Consider the following 22062-nt stretch of genomic DNA (forward strand, 5'->3'; position numbering starts at 1 on the left):
CATGGCAAAATGTTTGGATTGTTTTCACTACACTAGCAAGTTAAGGTGTCTCAATTACACTGCAGGAACTGGGGAGTTCAGACAAACTGTCCTGGTTTACCAATTTTTAAAAGAGTTTGGTGGGTTGACATGCTGCATTTGCAAAAAAGAAATGGACCATAGTGAACTGAAGGTTACTCTCAGTTGGCTAACTTCAGCTCCACTCTGTATAATATATACCTTTCAATCTGGGTGGAATTGAAATGTTGCATAAGAAATAAATATACTCTAATAGAACAATCAAACGTTCTATATGGTCTCAGCTTTTAGATAAGACCAAACAAAATCTATTAATGCTATGCTACTGAAGTGACTCCCTATATTATAAGGTGTGCAGTATATCTTGTTTACAAAGTCCTACCTAGTGTATAGTTATAGTTGTAACACACCCATGAGGTTTGTATCTGATTTGTAAACACGACACCAGAGGGCCGCAGGCCCGAGGGTAAAGTTGTTTACAAATCAGATATATACAAACTGAATGGGTGTGTTCTAACTGATTTGTGGTATGGGGCTTGTGCAGATCAAAGGCGCCTACTTTGTACATATGTAAGATATTCCGGATTTCCGAATAGGTTATGCCCATTTCGTATAAAATAACATCATCTTCTAAACAAGGCACCATAACTTCCGCATACTCTGGTTGACAGACATGAAGTTTAGTTTATCAGGAAAGGTGATTCGATTCATGTGTAAGTTCTTTGTGTAGTAACGAAGGGGAAGCTAAAAAGGAACCTTGTAACGCAAAATTTATTTGTTCAGAATTCCCGTAAAAACACGTGTTTTTCAACATATCTCAACCAAATTCACTAAATTTGGTATCATTCTATGCAGCGAAGGATGCTTAATAAGACTCCGACCATACAAATTGTTAAACAGGTTAGTTTACAAAGAGGACAACAACTTGCAAATTGGGATTTTCCCGCCGAGATAATTAAATTTTCCAATAGGTTAATGTATGGAGCGCGTATTATGTCACCATCAGCAGTAAACAACTGTTGCTATGGCAAATTTCCCATTTGTATGGTCGGAATTGGATAGAGAAATTTGAGGGCTTTCTTTTATTGTATGGTGTACTGTAGAGATTTTGTGAGTTAAAGGTTGTAAATTAGTGTTTTTGTATGTAGTGTAAAATACATGTATTTTGCATTGGACAATGATTGACAAGGAATGATGAGATTTTGTAATCAGCCTGTTTTACCAAGTTGAGGTTTCAAAAAAGAATATTAGATTTATTTGATGCATAATTCTTAACCCAGTGTTTTGAAAACTTTTAAGGTTGACCACCTGAAAATCACAAATCCCATACATATGTTTTGATATGAACACGGAAGGAACAAGAAAGCAAGGCTAATACTGGCTACCACTGAGCACTAATACTGGCTACCGCTGGTTAGTTAATTCATTGTTAGCTAGTTTATTCATTTGTAGCTCATTTCTCATGTGCAAGTGCGAGGTGTGTAGCTATCGATATCGGCGTGGTAGGCAAGGACAGTCCATCCAGCCCGGCAAAAAAATCAGTACCAATCACTCTAGCCATGCTTCACGTTGCGAGGGTATAGCTGAAGTGTCTGATATTCATTGTTGAGTGGTGCAGCACTATAACGGTCTTGGTTATAGCTTACTTTATTGGCAAACAAGCGTGTGGTATATGATTAGCCGCAAAGTCAGCCCACGGCGGTTGTACTGTTTCTCTTTCATTCAGACGGGTGCAGTGTTGCGTTCCAGAGCGATTTATCTCCTTGATGTATTAGCCAAATTCATTTTGACTTCCTGTGTTGGTCTGGTGTTTGGTTTTGTTTGATGTCTTTGAACTGCCGATTAGCGGCCAAAAGGCGGTACTTAGCCATGTTACAATTATATGCAAACCGGTTTACAGCCTTTGATCTACCCATGCACCAAACTACAAACTTTTCTAAATTCCTGGCCTAAGAATCACTAGCTACCACAGCTAAGATCTCAACCACAACTGTATCAGTTCAGCAACAATAACCAAAATAATAGCTGGAAGTCACACATGACCTACAATAAACTAACTTAACTCAGCTTTCATTTACACTGATTAACTAGCCCGTGAATAGCTATGTGTGTATAATTAAGTGTGTGCATATAGTAAACATATATTAATAATTCAGGGAGGGACTCTATTACAAACTTTGATGGATAGCACATGAGTAGATGTTTTTCATGACCATCAAAATTAATTTTGTGCTTCCTCCATTTTCTACCAACAGAGTCCTAAATCACACATACAACGCAGGGCCGTGACCCAAGATTTCTGCGGTAGCAGTGGAATTCTTGGGGTGCAGTCCCTAGACTCTGACAACACCTTCACATTTCATCTCTCTTAATTGACCATGTACATGCACTTATAACTCCAATGAGCTAGCATCTGTGATGTTGTATTATTCTGACTCTTGAAGTTATTACTTGTGTAACTGGATTAGTTGCCAGTATAAGTTTATGTTGCACTTACAAGAGGATCACCAAGACACTTTTGTATATTCACAGTTTGAAAGCATTGTGCATGCTCAGCTTTGGTCATGCTTTGATTGCATTGTCCAGAAGTATAGTAGCTATAGGCATATCAGCCTGATGAAGTCAGTTGCTTATCAAAAGCCTTTCTACGCAACGAGAACTGCTCTAAGGGAGATTTGAGGATACAAACACATTGAGGATACAAAATTTATTGCAATATTCAATGTTTGTCTACAGAAGCTGTCTAACATGTACAACTTTAATGTTGTAGCATCTAGATTTTACCTCACATAACACTGTCATTGCATTATGCAACACATCTGTGTTCTGTCTGATAATACATTCATGTTTTTTTGTAGCACAATTAATGCACATTTTTGTTAAAGGTCAAGGACTATGGCTAACATTATTTTAAACCTTAAATTCTCCTTCTGCTTTTGTGACATTTATCCTTAATTTAGATTATACCCATTACAAGTATGATATCAGTATTACATGACATTGAATGCAGTCAATTAATGTGAAGTAGTACAAATATCACTCAAGCCTCAAAGTGAAAATTCTTTATAACAGCAAACTCAAGCAAGTAATCAACACCAAATATCTAGGGGTTAAAACTATTATTTAATGAACACATCATTTGTAAAAAAGCTAATAGTACTTTATCATTCCTTAGACATAACCTATACCATTGCCAAAGAAATGTAAATACAGTAGATGTCTATCAAACCAATCATGAAATATGCTGTGATGGCATGGGCTCCCTACATCCAGAAAAACATCAACAAAATTGAAGCTATCCAGTATCAGGCAGCAAGATTTGTCATGTCAGACTTTTCAACCTGTATAGCAGTGTCATTGTTATGTTATCTAAGGCCACTCCAAATAAACTCTGTTGCCCGTCCTGGACTCAGGCATATTAAATTTTGCATGCAGGTGGGCAGTCCATTTCCATTATTTCATTATAATTATATTATAATTAGCAGCTTTTCAAGTCATTGTTTGCCTGGTACATCTGCATAAAAGCATGCTCAATGCTTGTATACCTTCTTTTAATTTGCAAAAATAATTTTTTGCCAACTTGATAGCATTGCAGACATGTCAGCTGACACTGTTACAAGATGGCTTTAACCGAGCCTGTACAGAATGCAAGAATAGTCGAAAAATAATGAAAGAATACAGAATATGGAATATTTAGAGCTGACAGTAACCAGATGTGGGCAATGGATGGGAAACAGAGAATTTATTTGGAGTGGTCTAATTTGAAATGGAAAACACTACATCACAGAAGGAACACATCAAAGTTAACGATGCTATTTAAGAACTTAGTTTGAGCTATATGTTCACCAAGCTACATGTATATAACATACAACTCTCCATTCCATTTCCAAGAATTAATTACAAATACAGCTTCTTTGATTTCCAGACACCATTCACAGTTTATCCTCTGCAGTCATACTGTTGAATCATTTACTAATTTGCATAACACTCATGCACTATTATGAGCTCTTACACAAGTATAAGTCAAGTTAAATGTAATAAAAATGATATCATCTGAGTATGCGGGATATATTCCAGTTTAGGGGAGTTATGGATATTAAAGTAGTTCCTGTTTGAGATCCTGGTAGTGCGTGCACAACAAGATTTGTGTGGATTGTGTAGAGATTTAATTTTTGTAGCTTCTAGAAACACTATGTATATATGTGGTTTAACCCTTCGTTTCCCACATTCCTTTAACCAAACAATTACACTCCTTGCTTTATAACCTTATAACTCTTGTATAGTTGCAGATATCATCACCAAATTTTTAGCAGCACTTCTCTACATAATTATACACTAGTGGTGTAAATGGTATGGTGATTGAATAATCTAAATAGAAGTATGATGTAATTAAATTTGCAAGGGGAAATAAATGTGTAAGAATTTATTACAATAGATTCACTCTGTTTATTTACAACTTTTACAAGTTTGCTGGGTAGCTACACCTTTCAGGGACAAGCAGAAAAAAATTCAGCGAAAAAGATTATTGTATGATGGTTTTACAAAGAAAATACTGTCGTGACGTAAATGCAGGAATATATAAGAATATATATCAATGCCTTGTTGTACTAGATCCTTATAAGGAAATTTTTATTTCTAAAGTTTGCTTAGAGGTTACTGATCCAATAAAAATGTATGTTATTATTAAAGCTGTTTCTATTCATCTAAAAATTAATATTATCATGAAGTCAAAAAATGTATGGCAAAAGCTATTGGTGGGAAACAAAGGGATAAGCTTATAGTGATGAATGATTTTATGAAGCAGCAGTTTCAATACTAGTAAGATTTGCCTATTGTCATGTACTGAACTTGGTAGTTTAGTGTGTTAATTTAAGAGTTCGTATATACAAATGTTACGAACACTTCATTATTATGTATGATTGTAGATCTTTATCAGCATTCCACAATAAGTAATTCAAGTAATATACACTCATGGATTTAATCCCATTATAGATTGAGACTTAGCAAAAATCCGCTATCACTATACTTATTACATTGATACTGTGACCATTTCATCAGTTACTGTCACTCCGTAATTATTCTAACCGTTTTCATAGAAGCTGTGGTACTGTGGCATGTGGAATTAATAATAGTACCCAGTGGGGCTTGAGTAAATCATCTTTGTGACCATTTTGTTTGTTGTTTTTTTTGTCTTCATAGAGCAACCATTGCTACAACTTAAGAAAAGAAGAGGGGTACAGATTCCATTTAACGTGCCTCATCAATAAAGTTTCTGGTTGTGGGAAGCTTGTCTTCAGATCCTTAATGCTGGTCTGTCTGCATCAAAAGCCTTTTAAATAAAAGATAAACAAATAGTAATACAAAGTGGACCCCTGTATCAACTAAATCAGAAGAGAAACTCAGTAGGAAAATAAATTGCTAGATTTTATCAATTTAGTGAGCTTGGGAGATATTACGAGATATGGACAAGGAGATTATGGCCACAATTTAATGAGAACACTATTGATTTGAGTTTTCTTGTCATTAATAGCTTCCTGTATTGCTGCACTCTCCACCTATCTAATTCATCTTCTGCTTGTGTATGCAATGACGTTGACTATGCCAATCCTGAATATTTCTGCCCCAGTATTTTTACCAAGTGAGCAACCACCCATGTTTAAATCGCTGGTAGTACAAATCATTGAGAAGACTACCCAAGTAGTACCTACCACCTTTTTCTGGAGACCCTCTCACATGGCAGATCTTTGAGACTCATTTGATGCAGCAGTTCAAATTCAGGGTTAGATGATGTTCAGATTTTTAAATATCTCCATGCTTATCTACACGATGCCAATTGTTGACAAGCTGTATCACTTCTACAAGAATGTTTCCACAAGATAGAGTTCATGATCACATGATGACACATTCAAATTTGCCAAAGACTATAGCAGCACTGTATCCAGTTCAAGGCATTTTCATGACAGCATGGAAAGTCATATCAGAGGTTAAAGTGTACTAGACATATTTGAAGAATCATACAGTACCTTACTTGTTACCATCGTATAAGACAAGCTACCTATGGATACCAGATGAATGGGTTCTGTTGTAGAGTCTAGTGGTCTGCACCTTGATTTCTGTTCAAACACACTCTTTGAGTTGATTGAGTGTCCAATCTTAGATATCCATGTTTCCGGCATCAATCACAATCTGATTTCAACAACACTGCATTGTTTTATACAGAAGCAATCAGTTGCACTTTGAAAAGCAAAGAGCAACCCAACCACCATTCAACAATTTGCTTTGCTATCTGCATGCAACACTGTCTTTAACCAACAGAAGAGGCTTGACATACGTAGCAAAAATAGAAAGGAAATTAATTTTGTATTTCAATTGTTTGGAGTTATTCAGTGTAGAACTAAGTCAAGGTGTAAATGATGCAAGGGTAACTCCACACAAGTATCTGTGAGAACACTGGCATTTATACAGGCCAAGGTGTCCACTCCTGCCATACCAGAATCTCAGTCCCTTCTATAGCACTCCAGCACAATCAACAGCCAGACTAACAGTTTCTCTCCCAGCTAACCTGCCACTGACCAATACAGATCCTAGTACCACTGGATACTTGTTGAAATCTGATCTTTGCTATTGTGTGATCAGGAGGCTTTTGGTGCTGTGCTCACTTCCCTTTGATGAAGGTGCTCAGACATTGTTCATCACCAACAATTAGCAGAGAGCAACCCAAGCCAAAACCCTGAACATCATGTCAAGTAGGACTGTGTCAAATGTGACAGCATAATAAAAAGTATAATAGGCTATGCCAGCATAATACTAGCATATTAGGTGGATATTTCAAACTATGGAGTTTAATTGCTTGAAATAGATTGGTACTCCCTAATAGAGCAGTCAGTGGAAAATTTTAAACTACATTAGAGCACTCAAATGCATTGTACATAGCTCATTAGATTGATACTCTCTAATAAATAGCAGTCACTTTGTACTGAAATACTCTAATAGAGCATTCACTGATTAAAGTGTTCCAAGATGATTGTAAGAAATGCTTTTAACCTAGGAGCATAATGTAAGCATTGTGGGAGCACTGAACAGCATAATAGGTGAAAATTCTTGAAAGCATCTGGGCAAATTTTTGAGCATACTTGACTCAGGCCTAATGTCAAGCAGGTCACAGATAATTATCTTTCTACATTAGAAGGAGCCACTACCCCTAAAGAGCTCCAACCAGAATCAGTTTCAATCTGAATAATGACAGGAAAGAAGTTCCAATGTCCATGCTTGAAGACTGCAGCCCCATTGCAGAACCTGATGCCATGCCCAGGAGAATGCTATCCATATCCATATCTTTGTGTTCATGACCTTCCTCTAGCACATCCTGTGCAAGCTACTGACAAGTTTGAAATATTTCTACTGATTGCAGCTAACTTTTATTATTATTATTATTACTTGTGCAAGACAGAATCATTTGAGGAAATGGCCCAACTTCTGTGGAGTCTATGATAGGGTATCTATGGGGAATGTAGAAGTCACTAGTACCAAGAGTTCATAATATATACCCTACTACTATATATATTATAAACTCTTGCTAGTACTATTCCCAAATCCACACCTTTTGTTGTAAATGACCAATTACATTAACCCTTCTGTACGATCGACCCTTTTCTGTCCTCAAATTTTTGGTACTTGTGAAAAAAGAACCTGATCCTTGCCATGAAACGTACTCAGACTCCAGAGCTACACAAGACTTATGATAACATCATAACAGTACAGAGTCTGACATGCCTCTCCATTCCACATTATGTAGTCAAGAAAGAGTCACCCATTACTCCAATCAGGATAGTGTACGACTGCAATTGTCTATAGTCACCTTGCTTAAATGTAAGGCTGAAAAGAATAGTACGAATATTCGTTATTCGTTTGTTAAAAAATATTTGTATTCATTAAGAAATATTCGTCATTCGTTTAAGATCCATAATCAGACAGTTACACATTTAATCTTGAAAAACTTCTAAAACTTGAAAGCTGTCATTTTAAAATCATCTTTTAAAGACAAACACATGCATGTAAAGGACTTTTCATAATAAGTTGTAGTAGTAATCAAAGTAATTTTGTCCCTTGTGAGCACCTACACTGTAGTTATACAGAACATTCTTAAAGAATAGCATATTTCTTCAGGTAGACAATATAAGATCTAGAAGTTTTGAGTGTAGTCTTGTTTGGTTGTGAGAGCTCTCCTTTCATGCTACATGCAGCACTGCATTGTCGCCTTAGCAGTGATAACTATGCCACTTCTTGCATATAATACACTGGCCAGCCTATATGTATAGACAATGTTGCATCCAGCTGTTCCAGTGTACCAGATGCTCTGGAGTGCTACCGGAATACTTGGCATTTGATGTCAATGGCTCAGTTGGACCTCCAGAAATCAGGACTAAAGCTCAAAAAGACAGCGTTGCAGACAAAGCAGTTCTTTTTAATGTTTTTGGCTTATTTTTGGCTTATATTGGGATAAGTTACAAGATACTCTGTGACTTGCAGATAAATCATTTCCATCTCTAAAAGACCTATATAAAAGCACAGCCAACCAAGAAAGCTGCTCTGCAAGAGCCATTAAGAGTGTTTGGCCCAAAAGGATTGTTAACTACAGGTTACTATACCAGCAGGAATGTAACAGCTGTGGTAAATCACGTTGAACTGGGATGAGGCACTGATCCTAGCATTAACCACTGAATGGCAATGTATTTCCCTGGATTTGAAGTAGACTTCAACTCGTTACTTACCAAGACAGTACTTGCTTTTTTCCAAAGAAACACCCCTTATTGTATATCATGTACACCAGGCCTACCTACACTCAGGAGTCACTGCCACAGTCATTGCTCTTAGGCAAAGGTATATCATGCTACCCTTTACCATACATACAAGTGGTGAGATCCTTGCTTCACAAATGTGTGCACTGTCGTCAAGTAGCTAGAAAGCTATTTCCACTGCCTAATCCAACACCTCTTCCCAGCATAGATGCCTGGCATTGAAATCATATAAGTTGGTTTTACTGCAGCTCTTCATGTGGGTGACATGAGTTCCTGTTCACATGTGGTACAACAAGGGCAGTATTCTCAGAGATTGTGGATTACTTAGACATTTTTGCAGATCTTTCGAAACTTTGAAGCCTGCAAGTCCTTACTTTACATCTTTAATTATGTCTCAACATTTGAAGCAGCAGCAGGGGACCTAGAAGAGCTCATCACTTTCACTCAGATGTACGGGCTCAGAGTCAGATGTTATTGTGTATATCAGGGGTATAAACTTAAGAGATCCCCCTGGTATGGGGATTTTGGGAGTGTTTGATTTGGTCTCACAAAGGTGGCTCTTAGGGAGGACCTGGAAAAGGCATTTGTTACTCTCCCCATGCTACAAACATTGATTGTAGACATAGTGGCAGCCCTCAACCTCACATATTATATGTTTTATCCAATCTTGACTACCCAGCACCTTTGCGCATCACCTCCCTGCCTCACCAGATAGTAGATGTGGCAGTGGATCCTACATAAAGTACATCTGTATAGTTTAGGAAATAGCAAGGAGACAGAGTCAATTGCTATAGTGTTTTCACTAAAAGTAGAGAAGGTAGCACTTGAATACACTCAGATAATAACATCATTCTGCAAGAAATAGTAATAAGCAAGCAATCAAAGTTGGTGAAATTGTGATCATTCATGACAATGCACCAAGAGCAGAGTGGAAAAACTAGTAAAGGTGATGAATGGTTCTGGTGATTTTAACAAGAACAGCAGAGGTTCACACTGCCAGCGGAAAGACAAGCCCAACTGATACAGGTGAATGTGAATGGTTCTAAATGAACAACCGATTTCTACTCATGCAATCAATGATAATTGAAGTGACTTAAGCAATGTTCATTTAGAGCGATCTACAAGACAAGCTACTATCATGGCTTGGAACAGGCTCAAACAGTGGGCAAAAATGATTCATGCAACCCTGGAGGGTGTAATAGATTTACTACAGTATGTATAATTATTATGCATGAGTGTGGGTCTTTACTATTAGCATCATGTGATAATACAAGTAGTAGACACTTGTCACTTTATAGTCCTGTTGTGGATCGAGAATCAGCAAAAATCTGTTAGAGCCAGAGATTTTTGAAAGAAGTTGGTTCTTCACTGACTGATCGCTGGGCCAAGTATTGACACTGTTTCTGGATGATTTATGTAAACTATGATTCACAGTTGTTATGATGTCACAAACTAGTTATCACTGGGATAACCTACACACAGTAGCAGAACTGCTCTGTCTAGCTGTATGGTAGTTATCACCCAGCTGACATTTTGACTCTCCCACACACTGGGATTTAAACAGCATCAACAAACTAAATTTTAATGTATTTCAGATTTACCATATAACTACTTTTCATAAAAATTACTGTTGGAGGTACACACGTAATGTTAAGTGATTTTTATAATATTATAGCCTCTGGTGACCTCTTTAGGATTACCCTATGTTGGCCTGAGTGCTTACAGATTATTATGGCTAAAAGCAGACAATTGTACAGGTGCACATAAAGTTTACCTTATAGGGGTGTCTTGATTGTTCTCACCAGCCACAGAACATGACAACTGGGCATCTTTCACATGTTTGAATAGCATATAAATCCAAGTGGTGAGGGCCAAACACAATGGAAACAATACCAAAATCATATATATTCCTGTAATTAATGATTGTGAAAAGTTGAAACTACCAGGATTGACAACCATTAACATTATCAACAAGATCACTGTATCCATTACATTAAGTAAGTCATTCTTGTAAGGTCTGATTAACACATGTGTCATAGCAATTATCACACAAGCTGTCTGTAGGTAATATATCATGTTGGAATAGTCACTGTTAGCAAAATACACAATCAACATAATCACTAGTCGACATATCAGATAATATGCAGCAAACCAACTATATTTTTCAGTGTAGCAATCTTGAAACCGGTTCATTAATGGTGTAACCTTCTTGATGGTGATATTTCTCTTCTTCAAAAGTGGTTCAACAACCAGTAACACTGGAAGGCCAAGAACTATGACAAGTCCACACACTAAAGCTACACTACCATATGCTGCATGGCGACCAGTGAAATATTTCAGTTGTGGAGACAAATAGACGTACACCTCATCAACATCATTGTACTGTAATGCTCTCAGTAACTGTAATGAAGTGGATGCTATAGTTGTGTATGAAAGTAATAAGAATAGACCAGTAAAAAGTGTAATGGAACGATTGACATATCTTGCTACTGCATTGCAGTGCTTTGCTACAATAAGAATCACCATCAAGGTAAACCAAACACATAGCACATGAGAGTAGTGGATAAATTGTTGGTCAATTGCATCCAGTTCTTTTATAAAACAAAATTTACCAAGAAATTGTGGTGTTAATTTTGCAGCACTTGATAAGAGACTAATTGTGTAAAACACTTCATGAGAAATATACAGTTTATCAACCAGAACAATGTCCACAATGCTGTAAAAATAAATCACTCCATAAAGATAACCCAAAGGAATTTTCTGAGTGAAATGATACATCACAGCCAGGAAAATTACTATCAGTGCAATCCAATACAACATTGTCAACACTACCACTAGTACTGTTATACCAGTAGAACACTTGTCATTACTAACACAATCAGGAGTGTCATATGATAATGAATACCCTGGACTACATTCACCACAAGCTGGTCCTCTCCTGTGTGGACTACACTGGGCATTGAGCAGTCCTGATAAAGTAAAGTAGCCAGTTCTAGTTTCTTGTCGGTTAACAAAATTGCAATAGGAATTAGGGCAAATGGATACAGTGTAGCTGTCAGACAAAACGCCAAACCAATATTCTTGTTTAATTTCAGCCTGATCCTCAAAACACTGTACAATGTCATTGTCATGTTTGTAACACTCACATTGTTGTGAAGTACTATCAAACACAAATCCACTGTAACAAGATTGTAATGTCAATGACAGTGTTGCTGTAAATTGTTCGTACTCGTGAGAAAGAACTGAAGAAATATTAAGTGTAATGTTCAAATTATCTCTTATGTCATGGGTGGTATCTGTTGCTTGGACAATAAAACTGTTAGAAGATCCATTAAATGCAAGTAGTTCATTTATAGATAGTTGAAATTTGCTGCCACAATTTATACAGCTTATTTGAAATTTCACTGCTTCAGCATTTACGTTATAATAATCACAAACTGTAGCATTAAAGTCAATGGATTGTCCTAACATTTTGGTACCCTCAATCAAACATGTAGACCTGTCATTGTTGGTCACACTACAATCAGCTGGTGAACATAACTTGATCTCATAAGGTGATGTAGCTACAGCAGGTCCAATAGTATCACGACGCTGACTATATGTAAATTTGTATGGAATATGAACAACAGAGTCATTACTAGTTTCATCTCTCACTACATCACAAGATGCAGGTATGTTGAAATATATTGAATGACCAGAAACTTCAGCTGAATTGTTAACAAAAGTTACAAAATTATAATCTGAGGTACTGTTAAACAGTATCCCATGGTTTTGGCAGTTCCCCACATCTGCATATATAACTCCACCGTATGCTAAGGCAGTGTTGTTAATAAATTGTACAATAGTGTCATTGTCAATTGTCACAAGTGAGTTATGTTCAAAATATATTGCTGCACCATTTTCTGCTAGGTTATTCTGAAATAAACTGGAATTGTAAAAGTTAAGTAAGCACAGTGAGAGATGTAATGCAGATCCAACTGTGTTATTTGTAAACCAGCACGAGGTAACATATATATTGCCTAGACGACGTGATAACTGGCTGATTGAAGCAACGTAAACTATACTGTCTCCACCTGTGTTACTATTGAACTTACAAAAAGACAATCTAATATCACTGTCCACCCTTACACTAATATGCAAAGCCACACCGTCACTGGTTCCTTTGTTCTCTGTAAAATTTGTCCTTCTGATATTGCAGCTACTCTTGAGATAGTTGCTTAATCTTAGACTTAATGCCCCATTGGTATTTTGACTGAAATCTGATAATGAAATATCAAACTGAGTTATGTAACTTGTGGAAAAAAAATTGAGTCCACCATTACTGTTGTTAAAAACAGTGACATTTACTAAGGTGATGGAGGAACTGATAGCAAAATCATAAATAAACATGCTAGTAATTCCATTTGAAGAAAATATTGTATTTTCAATAAAAATAGTAAATGTGTTAACTAGAAATAGGCTCCAGCAGTACAATGAGCCATTATTCCCTGGATCAGTTAATGATGATGTTTGCAGTCCATTATGACTGAACAGTGAATTAGAAATTGTCAAGTTTATTTTTCTAATTGGATTCCACACAAGTAAACTGCTGTATTGAGGACATGGCAACATGCTTTTAATGCTATTGTACAGGAACATGCTAGCTAATATAGAAATGTGACCTTCTGGAGTGGATAGATTAACAGCACTACAAACCCTGGACCATTGGAAAACACATCTGAAAATCATCAAGTTGGTAATATGCTCAAATAAAATTCCTGAAATATTTGGTTTACTAGGGTCACCACACTTATCCCATGTGATCCCCTCAATGATGACATCACTACATGACTCACAATGCACACTTCCACTATTGTTACACATGATAGTAGCACCATTACCAGTTATTGTGATGTTGTGTAGGTTTCCTGATCCCATAGCTGTCCTCATGGGTAATGAAACTATTTCTGAAGTAATGTTAACGATGGTGTTATTCTCAATGAATGATAAAGCAGTGTGGATTGAATTACACAAGCACAATCCTTTCAAACAACATTCAGTGACAATATCTCCATGGTTGTTGATGGTAACCACTTTACCATGGACTAGTTCAGTTATACTTAAACACATCCATAAAGTGAATAACACTGCCAAGATTCTAAAAAAATAATTAGCATGATAAATAAAACTGAGACAGCATTACAGCTAATTATACCACTTCTTCAAACTAAATTACTAATATTTTTTCACTAAGGCTCAATGGATATTTAGAGACAAAACCATCATCAGGTTTAAAATACACAATTACAATATCTCAGACACATGTGACTATACGTGAAAAATCACAATACAAACATGGCAATTAAGGAAAGTACAGGACAATCACGTGCTAAGAAGATGCATTAGGATGAAATGATAGACTTACAAGTCGCTATAGACTGCACTTCACATAACCTTCAAAGCCAAGGATGTACTTAGGGCAGTTTCCTGAGGTTCTAGAAACACCCTCTGAAATTGTAACTTACTTGTGGACTTGCAGCAGGAACACCAGACTATAATAATATAGCACTGTAATTGTACAGATTAAATGGGAATAAGAAAGCTATAAATAAGGATTTTTATGTACTTTATCATATAGTTAATACATGGAGGGCAGTTATTCTCAGCAGGCTGTTACCCTTTTTGGTCTTCGCCAAAAATCTAGCTATGCTCTAGATCAGAAACCAGTCACAAATAATCCTGGAGCTGCCTATGCACATGATAACCTTCACACATTGAAAGTTGGACTTGTCATCAGTTCACCAGTTCAGTAATACAATAAATGTGATCAGGCCTGCGGAAATAGGGCATGTGGGTACAAAATTAATTACACCCCCTCACACAACAGGTCATATCTCAGTACTGGCATAGAATATCTGCATTCTTCATGTGTATTAAAGCCACTTAAATGCGTAATAAGTGCTGAAAATTTCATGGCCAAAGCTTAACGGTATCAAATGTTATGAGCCAGGAAAGCTTGAAAAATTAGTGTGCCCAACGCCCTATTTCATAGGCCCAGTCACAAATAGTATCCCAGAAACAACCAAAGCCCTTCATCTAATTACTATTACAGACTACAGAAATGTTATAATAATTCACGAAAATTCATGGCCAAGATATTGGCATCCCATAACTCAGTAATATTCAATAAGTACTGGACTTACTACAACAGCAAGTATGTGACTGAACACACATACATCCTGACTATCAATTACTGAACAAGTCACTTTGCTTTAGTTTTGTTCCACCTGTTATGCAACATTACAAATGAAGAACAGCATGAAAAATGCCTCCTCAATCAATCCGCTTGTAAAGTAGACACTACAATAAAATTAATTAAAAAATATAACTACGTATGATAAAAGGCTAAATGGATGGTTTCCAAGCGTTTTTGTAAAACCGAAAGAAATGTGAAGAAAGGGTCTGAAACACAGCTTACTCTGGAGATGAATCTTTGGCCATTCTGAAAACGTTTAGCATTCCAAGCCTCATGCTTTACTAGCAGTGCTACAAAATCAAGACTAAACAAGTACAGTACTTAAGTAAAATATAGTATACTTAAATATCACCAATTTCTGATATTACTGATATCGTGATATTGGGTCTAATACTGATACCGAATTTATATTGGTACACTCTAATCCCTACTATACAGTACTAGTAAAAACACAAATAACAATTGTATAAGCAAAAAAATGTGAATGCATAAAATGTGTAATGCATAGTAGTTAGTGGTCAGGCACTGTTGCTTGCTTTGGCCTCATCTTCTGTTACGCTGTGTAAAGAAATGGAACTATATAACTTTACACTTCTATCAGTTATTGACATAAATTACATACACATATATGTTTTGAAAATGCATTATAAATGTAACCAAATTTTGGAGAATCACTCCCATATTGACACTTCAAATATTTAGTTCCTGAATACAGCAATAAGTGACCCAGAATAATCCATAAATACCAGAAACTTTTAGAATTATTAATTTTTGAGAATTATTTTCTGATATTAATAGCACTATATATGTTAAATACGAAAATTTTAATAGTTTTATGTGTGACCATATACAGTAGTTGATTTTCCAGAATTCAGTCACAAAATTAATATTAAAGTAACATCAAAGGCACTAAAAAACTAGGTGTCACAAGGTCACGGTACTGTAGAGCTAAAACGTTTTGGAAGGTAAAGCTTTAGAGAAATTTCTACAGAAGGCATTGGCAAAGAAAAAATTGTAAATTTGCAAGTACATTAGTAATGGACAAGAGTAAACTGAGGATAATGCTTGTTGGCAAAAGAGTCTGTCCTGCTACAATTTCCTATTACATAAAGTGATTAACTAAGCAAAGTTTATATGCATAAGTGTGTCGTTGTATATACCTCATATGTGTTATGTGCATTTTGTCCAAATAACAAAGCATTAAAGCATATTGTTAATATCTAGACTGTGTATATGTATGTATGTACTTTCGTATGCATTAATATACAAATTATATTACTATGCATCATAACCACCTTTATTGTCACTGGTGTCCCTCATTTTCTTGTAAGAATTCTTTTGCTTTTGGTGCTGCTCTATCACAAAAGTATACAGTTTGCTCCTCAGAATAGCCAATAGTTCAAATAGAAATGGAAAAATCATCAATATTGCAACAATTGCTGTGGTTGAAGATCTTGAGAAACTGAAAGCATTCAAGTTGACAACTAACACCATTGTCAATAGGATCATTGTGTCGATCACATTGAGGGTTGTACTCTTGTACGGTTGAATCCACACATGAATGGCAACAGTGATGATACAGAAAGTCTGTAAGCAGTACAATGCAGTGTCATAGTTGGTGTTGATGTAGACTATTAAAATGATCACTTGTCGACACACAAGATAGTAAGCAGCAAACCAGTGGTATCCATCTCTGTAACATGCTTGTAACTGGTCAAGGTACCCCTTAACTTTAACAAAGTTGAAATTCTTCTTAAGAAATGACTCAAACAATAAGAACAATATAAGACCATGCACTATGAATATTTCAATAAATAATGCTACAGTAGCATAAAAAATGTGGCGACCATTGAAATATTTAGTTGATGGAGACAAGTACACATATACACCATTGACATCTTGATAGTAGAGTGGCCTCAATAACTGAAGTGAAGTGGTGGCTAATGAAGTATAGGAGAGTAACAGTAATAGACAAATAACACGTATAATGCAGCGACTAACAAGCTTTGATATATTTAAGGAACACTTTGCAGCAATGACAACAACTGCCACTAAAAGAAATACAGCCACTGCATGAGAGAAGCGAATAAACTGTTGATCAATTCCACTCAGACCATGCACAAAACAAAGTCTTCCAAGAAACTGTGGAGTCAGTTTAGCAAAACTTGATAAAATGGAAATGAACTGAAACAGTCCATCAGAAATGTACAAGTTATTACCCAACAAGATATCCACTATGCTATAGTAGTAAATGATACCATAAACATATCCTATAGGTGCATTGTTAATAAAGTATATCGAAACAAATATGACTACTACCACTGCAATCCAATACAACATTGTCAACACTACCACTAGTACCGTTATTCCAGCAGAACACTTGTCATTACTAACACAATTAGGAGTGTCATATGATAATGAATACCCTGGACTACATTCACCACAAGCTGGTCCTCTCCTGTGTGGACTGCACTGATCATCTTGATTGACTGGAAGTCTGTAATATCCTATCCTAGTTTCTATACGAGAGCTGAAGTCACAATAATATTGAGGACACAGTGACACTGTACGTCTTCCAATAACATTACCAAACCAGTAGCCTTGTTTGATTTCAGTGTATTGTTCCAGGCATTGTATAATATTAGTATTGCTATAACAGGTGCACTGTTGTGAGCTGGTGTCAAATGAAAATCCACTATGACAGGATGACAACTCTAATGAAAAAGTTGCATTGAGCCTTTTATATTCGGGGGAGAGAAATGAAGACATAATAATGGTAATGTTAGCATTACTAAGCACATCACTGTCACTATCAACAGATACCACTGTGATTTCAGATAATCCTTCACGTACAAGAGCTCTACCATTGTGCAGCCTGTAAGTACCATTACAGTTTAAGCATTTCATGGTAAACTGCACTGATTCAGCGACATTATTGAAATAGTCACAAACAGTTGAATTAAAGTTTATTGATTGACCCAGCATGTTTCCATGTTGTATAAAGCAGTTGTTAGTATTATCAGAATTACATCCCAGTGATGAGCATAGGTTTATCTGATAAGGTGAAGTGTTTATTTCAGCTCCACCGGAACCAGAATAGCTAAACTTGTGCGGTATGTAAACAATGGAGTTGCTATCACTGTAATCTCTAATAACATCACATGATTCTGGAATACTGAAATACATTGAGTTACCAGTGATTCCAGCAGAATTGTTAATAAACAAAACATCAGAGTTATTTGGTAAACTGGTAAACACCACACCATGGTGAGGACAATTTAGTGGTAAGTCTACATAAATAGCTCCACCATGTAATGATGCACTATTGTTGATAAATATTATTGAGGATTCTTCACCTATAGCAACTTGTGTATTATCTTCAATGTAAACTGCTGCTCCACTTTCTGCTGAATTGTCTTGGTAGATTATTAACCCTTCAAAGTTGATCATTGGCAATGAAATATGTAGTGCAGGTCCAACATTGTTAGTGAAGTTGGATGATACTATAAATGCCTCTTGTGAAACAGTAAATACTTTCACATAAACTATGCTATGGCTTCCACCAATGTTGTTGTAAATGTTACAAGATGAAATGTTAATAAATGAACGGACGCTAAAAACCGACAAAAATATTCCCACACCTTCATCAGCACCATCATTACCAAATAAAGAATGTTCAATGTATATTCCCCTATTGTGATATATTGACACCCTATCCAACTCAACTGTAGCATTGGCTGCATCCAGATTCATTTTCAATGACCCATAGTCATTATAAGCAAAGGTAGATGATGAAATTAGTAAGCTTAGAAGAGTGCAAGTCAGTCTTAATATACAACCTCCTTGAGTATTGTTTGTAATTGTTACCCTGTTTAGCTGTACCACTGAATTATCTATGTCTCCAAACAAGAAATGAGTGCCCAAACTGCCACTTGTGGATATAGTAGAATTTTCTATGTAAACAATAACATTACGTTTTCCTGTGATTGCCAGGAGCAGTGCACTATCACCTTGAGTTCGATACTCATTGTTATTGAATACTCCATTGTGATAGAATGTTGTGTTAGCAATATTAATTATATACGTGCCTATATCATAGTTGTAGTCATTAATAAATAAGCTACCGTACAACCAACATCTCGATGGGTTGATGACATGATTGTAAAGAAAACTGCTGTTTCGTATCTCAATATAACCAGGTACAACAAACATAAAAACTGCATTACATGCACCAGAAAATTGAAATGTGCTTGAATGGATAGTTATGTTTGAAGACCTTCCAAAACCTATTCCATATATAGTAGTAGTGTTGCCACATTGGTCCCATGTAGCTCCCTTAATGACAACATTGCTGCAATATATAATGGTGACAATTCCAGAGTTGTTACATGCGATGGTAGCATCGTTACCAAATATTGTGATATTATTCAAGTTTGCAATGCTAATACGACCATGTAATGGAACTGATTGTGAAGTGATGTTGATAATTGTATGGTTTTCAAGGTGTTGCAAGGCATCTGAAAATGACCCACAAGAACATTCTCCCTGTATGCAACAGTTAGTACTATTATTTCCATCATTGTTGACTGTTATCACTTTACATTGGCTGATACTTAATAAACAAATCCAAATTGCAGCAGCAAACATGACCTTACTATCGTAAAGAACATTTAATGTCATAGAGTATAGTTTTCGTACTACTAGTACAAGCATAAAAATAAAAGCACAATGATCTCAATATTAATTGATCATCAGTCCTACTGACAAATGTGTAAGTCGGCTCCACCTGAAGATATACTAGTGGACTCCATTAGTATATCTTTAGGTGTAGGTGACCTCCCTTGTTTCACTACTGTATAGGTGGAAATCTTCGAGGGATGAAACTTTCACGAATTTCACGACTAATGATAACTGAATGAAAATATGATTGAAATGTTTGGGTTTATACACATAGCTATTACATTAACAAAATCATTGTCTAGACTTCGTGAATTTAAAAAAAATGCAAAAATTGTACTTCTGCACAGTTTCACTAAAGTTTCGTCCCTCAAGAATTTCCTGTTATAAGGTTTTTTTTTTTTTTTTTATGATCTTTTTGATTCACTACTTTTATTTCAATGGTTAAGAGCAGTACGAGAAGCACCTCTGCAACCAATCCAGTCAATAAGGAAAAATTAATTTCCGTTACAAACACATAGGGAAGCCATCACATGCTACCATGAATTGACACCATACACTGTCAGCAAAAGTATATGGGAACAAAACTATAAATCTGTGATGCATGCATTGTATGCATTGAGGTATGCCACAAGACACTTAAGCCATGTAGTCTTATATAGCTGTTATTCAGATCAAGACACACGGTAGTGTGTCGTGCGGCCCAAGAAGCCGGCGCGCCACACCGTGAGTATATTGACAGGAAGAACGAAAACGTCATTTTCACACCTTTGTATCTCGGTGATCACTTACCTGATTGGAACCAAATTTGCTACACAGTTGTCCGCCAGCCAAGGGAGTCTACATTCCACATTTGAAGGAAATCGCTCCAGCCATTTCCGAGATACGAGCTGCCAAAGTTTCGTTTTTTTTTCTTCGTTTTTTTTTTTTCTTCTTCGTCTTTTCGCACACTTGCAAAAATTGCTGTAACAAGCAAACGCGTACTCCGATCGCCTTGAAATTTGGCACACAGAAAGGGAGTCCAAAGGCGAATCCTAGCATCAACTTTGGTACAAATCCGATGAATGGTTCAGGAGTTATGACCAATTATTCGCGTAAAACAAGATCGATTTGTTGTCACGCCTACAGGGTAAACCGCTTCATGGAATGAGTTGAAAATTGCTATGTAGATGGAGTAACCATCGTAGGAGTGCCTTTTGGTGGTTTGAAAGGAATCGAGATAAAGACCACGGAGATATGACACAAAACCCAACCTGTGTCACAATTACGCGATCGATTTTTATGAATAAAAAAGTATTAGTTTTCACGCCTACTAGGCAAACCGCTTAGAGCAATGAGCTGAAAATCGGTGTATAGCTGGAATAATCTTCATTGAAAGTCCTTGCAGTAGTACAGAAGAATCGGATTACAAACCACTGAGTTATGATTCGAAAGCCAACTCCGTGTAGCAAATGCGAGATCGAGATACTCTAATAGAACAGTCACCCTAATAGAGCATTCGGCTAATTTATTTATTCCATTATAGAATTTTATTACATCACAAGTTATTCTGTAGGGAGTTCAGCTGCAAACAGTTAATCTTATAGACAGTTCAGCAAGAAGACAGTCACCATGTGGAGAGTTAAGCAAATATATCACTATAGAGATTCAGAACATTACAAGCCACACTGAAGAAAGTTCAGCTATAAACAAGTCATGCACTGTGTAGAGAATTCAGCTACAATTAAGTCACTCTCTAGAGTATTCAGTTACACAGAATTCAGCTACACACAAGTCACTGTGGACAGAGTTCAGCTACAAATAAATTACCCTTTAGAGTGATCAGCTACAAACAAAACACTTTGCAGGGTGTTCAGCTGCAATAAATCAACCTTTAGAGCGATCAGCAATGAACAAATCAACACAAATCTACCTGTAGAGAGATAAGCTAGAAACAAATCACCCTGTAGAGAGTTCAACTACAAAAAAATCACCCTGTAGAGACATCAGCTAGAAACTAGACACAATGTAAGGAGTTCAGCTACAAGCAATCATCCTGTAGAGAGTTCAGCTAAAACAAATCAACCTGCAGAGAGATCAGCTACAAACAAATCACCTTATAGATAGTTCAGCTACAAACAAATTACCTTGTAGAGAGATCGGCTACAAACAAATCAACCTGCAGAGAGATCAGCTACACACAATTCAACTTGTAGAGAGATCAGCTACAAACAAATCACCCTGTAGAGAGATCAGCTAGAAACTAGACACAATGTAAGGAGTTCAGCTACAAGCAAATCACCGTGTAGAGAGTTCAGCTACAAACAAACCAACCTGTAGAGCGATCAGCTAGAA

General features: G+C 36.4%; 1 protein-coding gene across 2 annotated transcripts in view; it reads right to left on the reverse strand.

Annotated features, from left to right (window-relative positions):
• Positions 1–22062, reverse strand: part of LOC136252193 (uncharacterized) — a 39765-nt gene that overhangs the window by 498 nt on the left and 17205 nt on the right. The window contains exons 2-3 of one of the 2 annotated variants that reach the window (XM_066044585.1): positions 16347–19705; positions 15466–15609 (exon numbers count right to left, since the gene is read on the reverse strand). In XM_066044585.1, coding sequence (XP_065900657.1) covers positions 15605–15609; positions 16347–19705 — 3364 coding nt within the window. In that variant the 3' untranslated portion in view covers positions 15466–15604. Of the gene's footprint in view, positions 1–10590; positions 13954–15465; positions 15610–16346; positions 19706–22062 lie in introns of those variants that run through there. The other variant, XM_066044584.1, reaches the window with a different exon arrangement.

The sequence above is a fragment of the Dysidea avara genome, chromosome 4 (assembly GCF_963678975.1).
Source record: "Dysidea avara chromosome 4, odDysAvar1.4, whole genome shotgun sequence".
Classification (NCBI taxonomy): Eukaryota; Metazoa; Porifera; class Demospongiae; order Dictyoceratida; family Dysideidae; genus Dysidea; species Dysidea avara.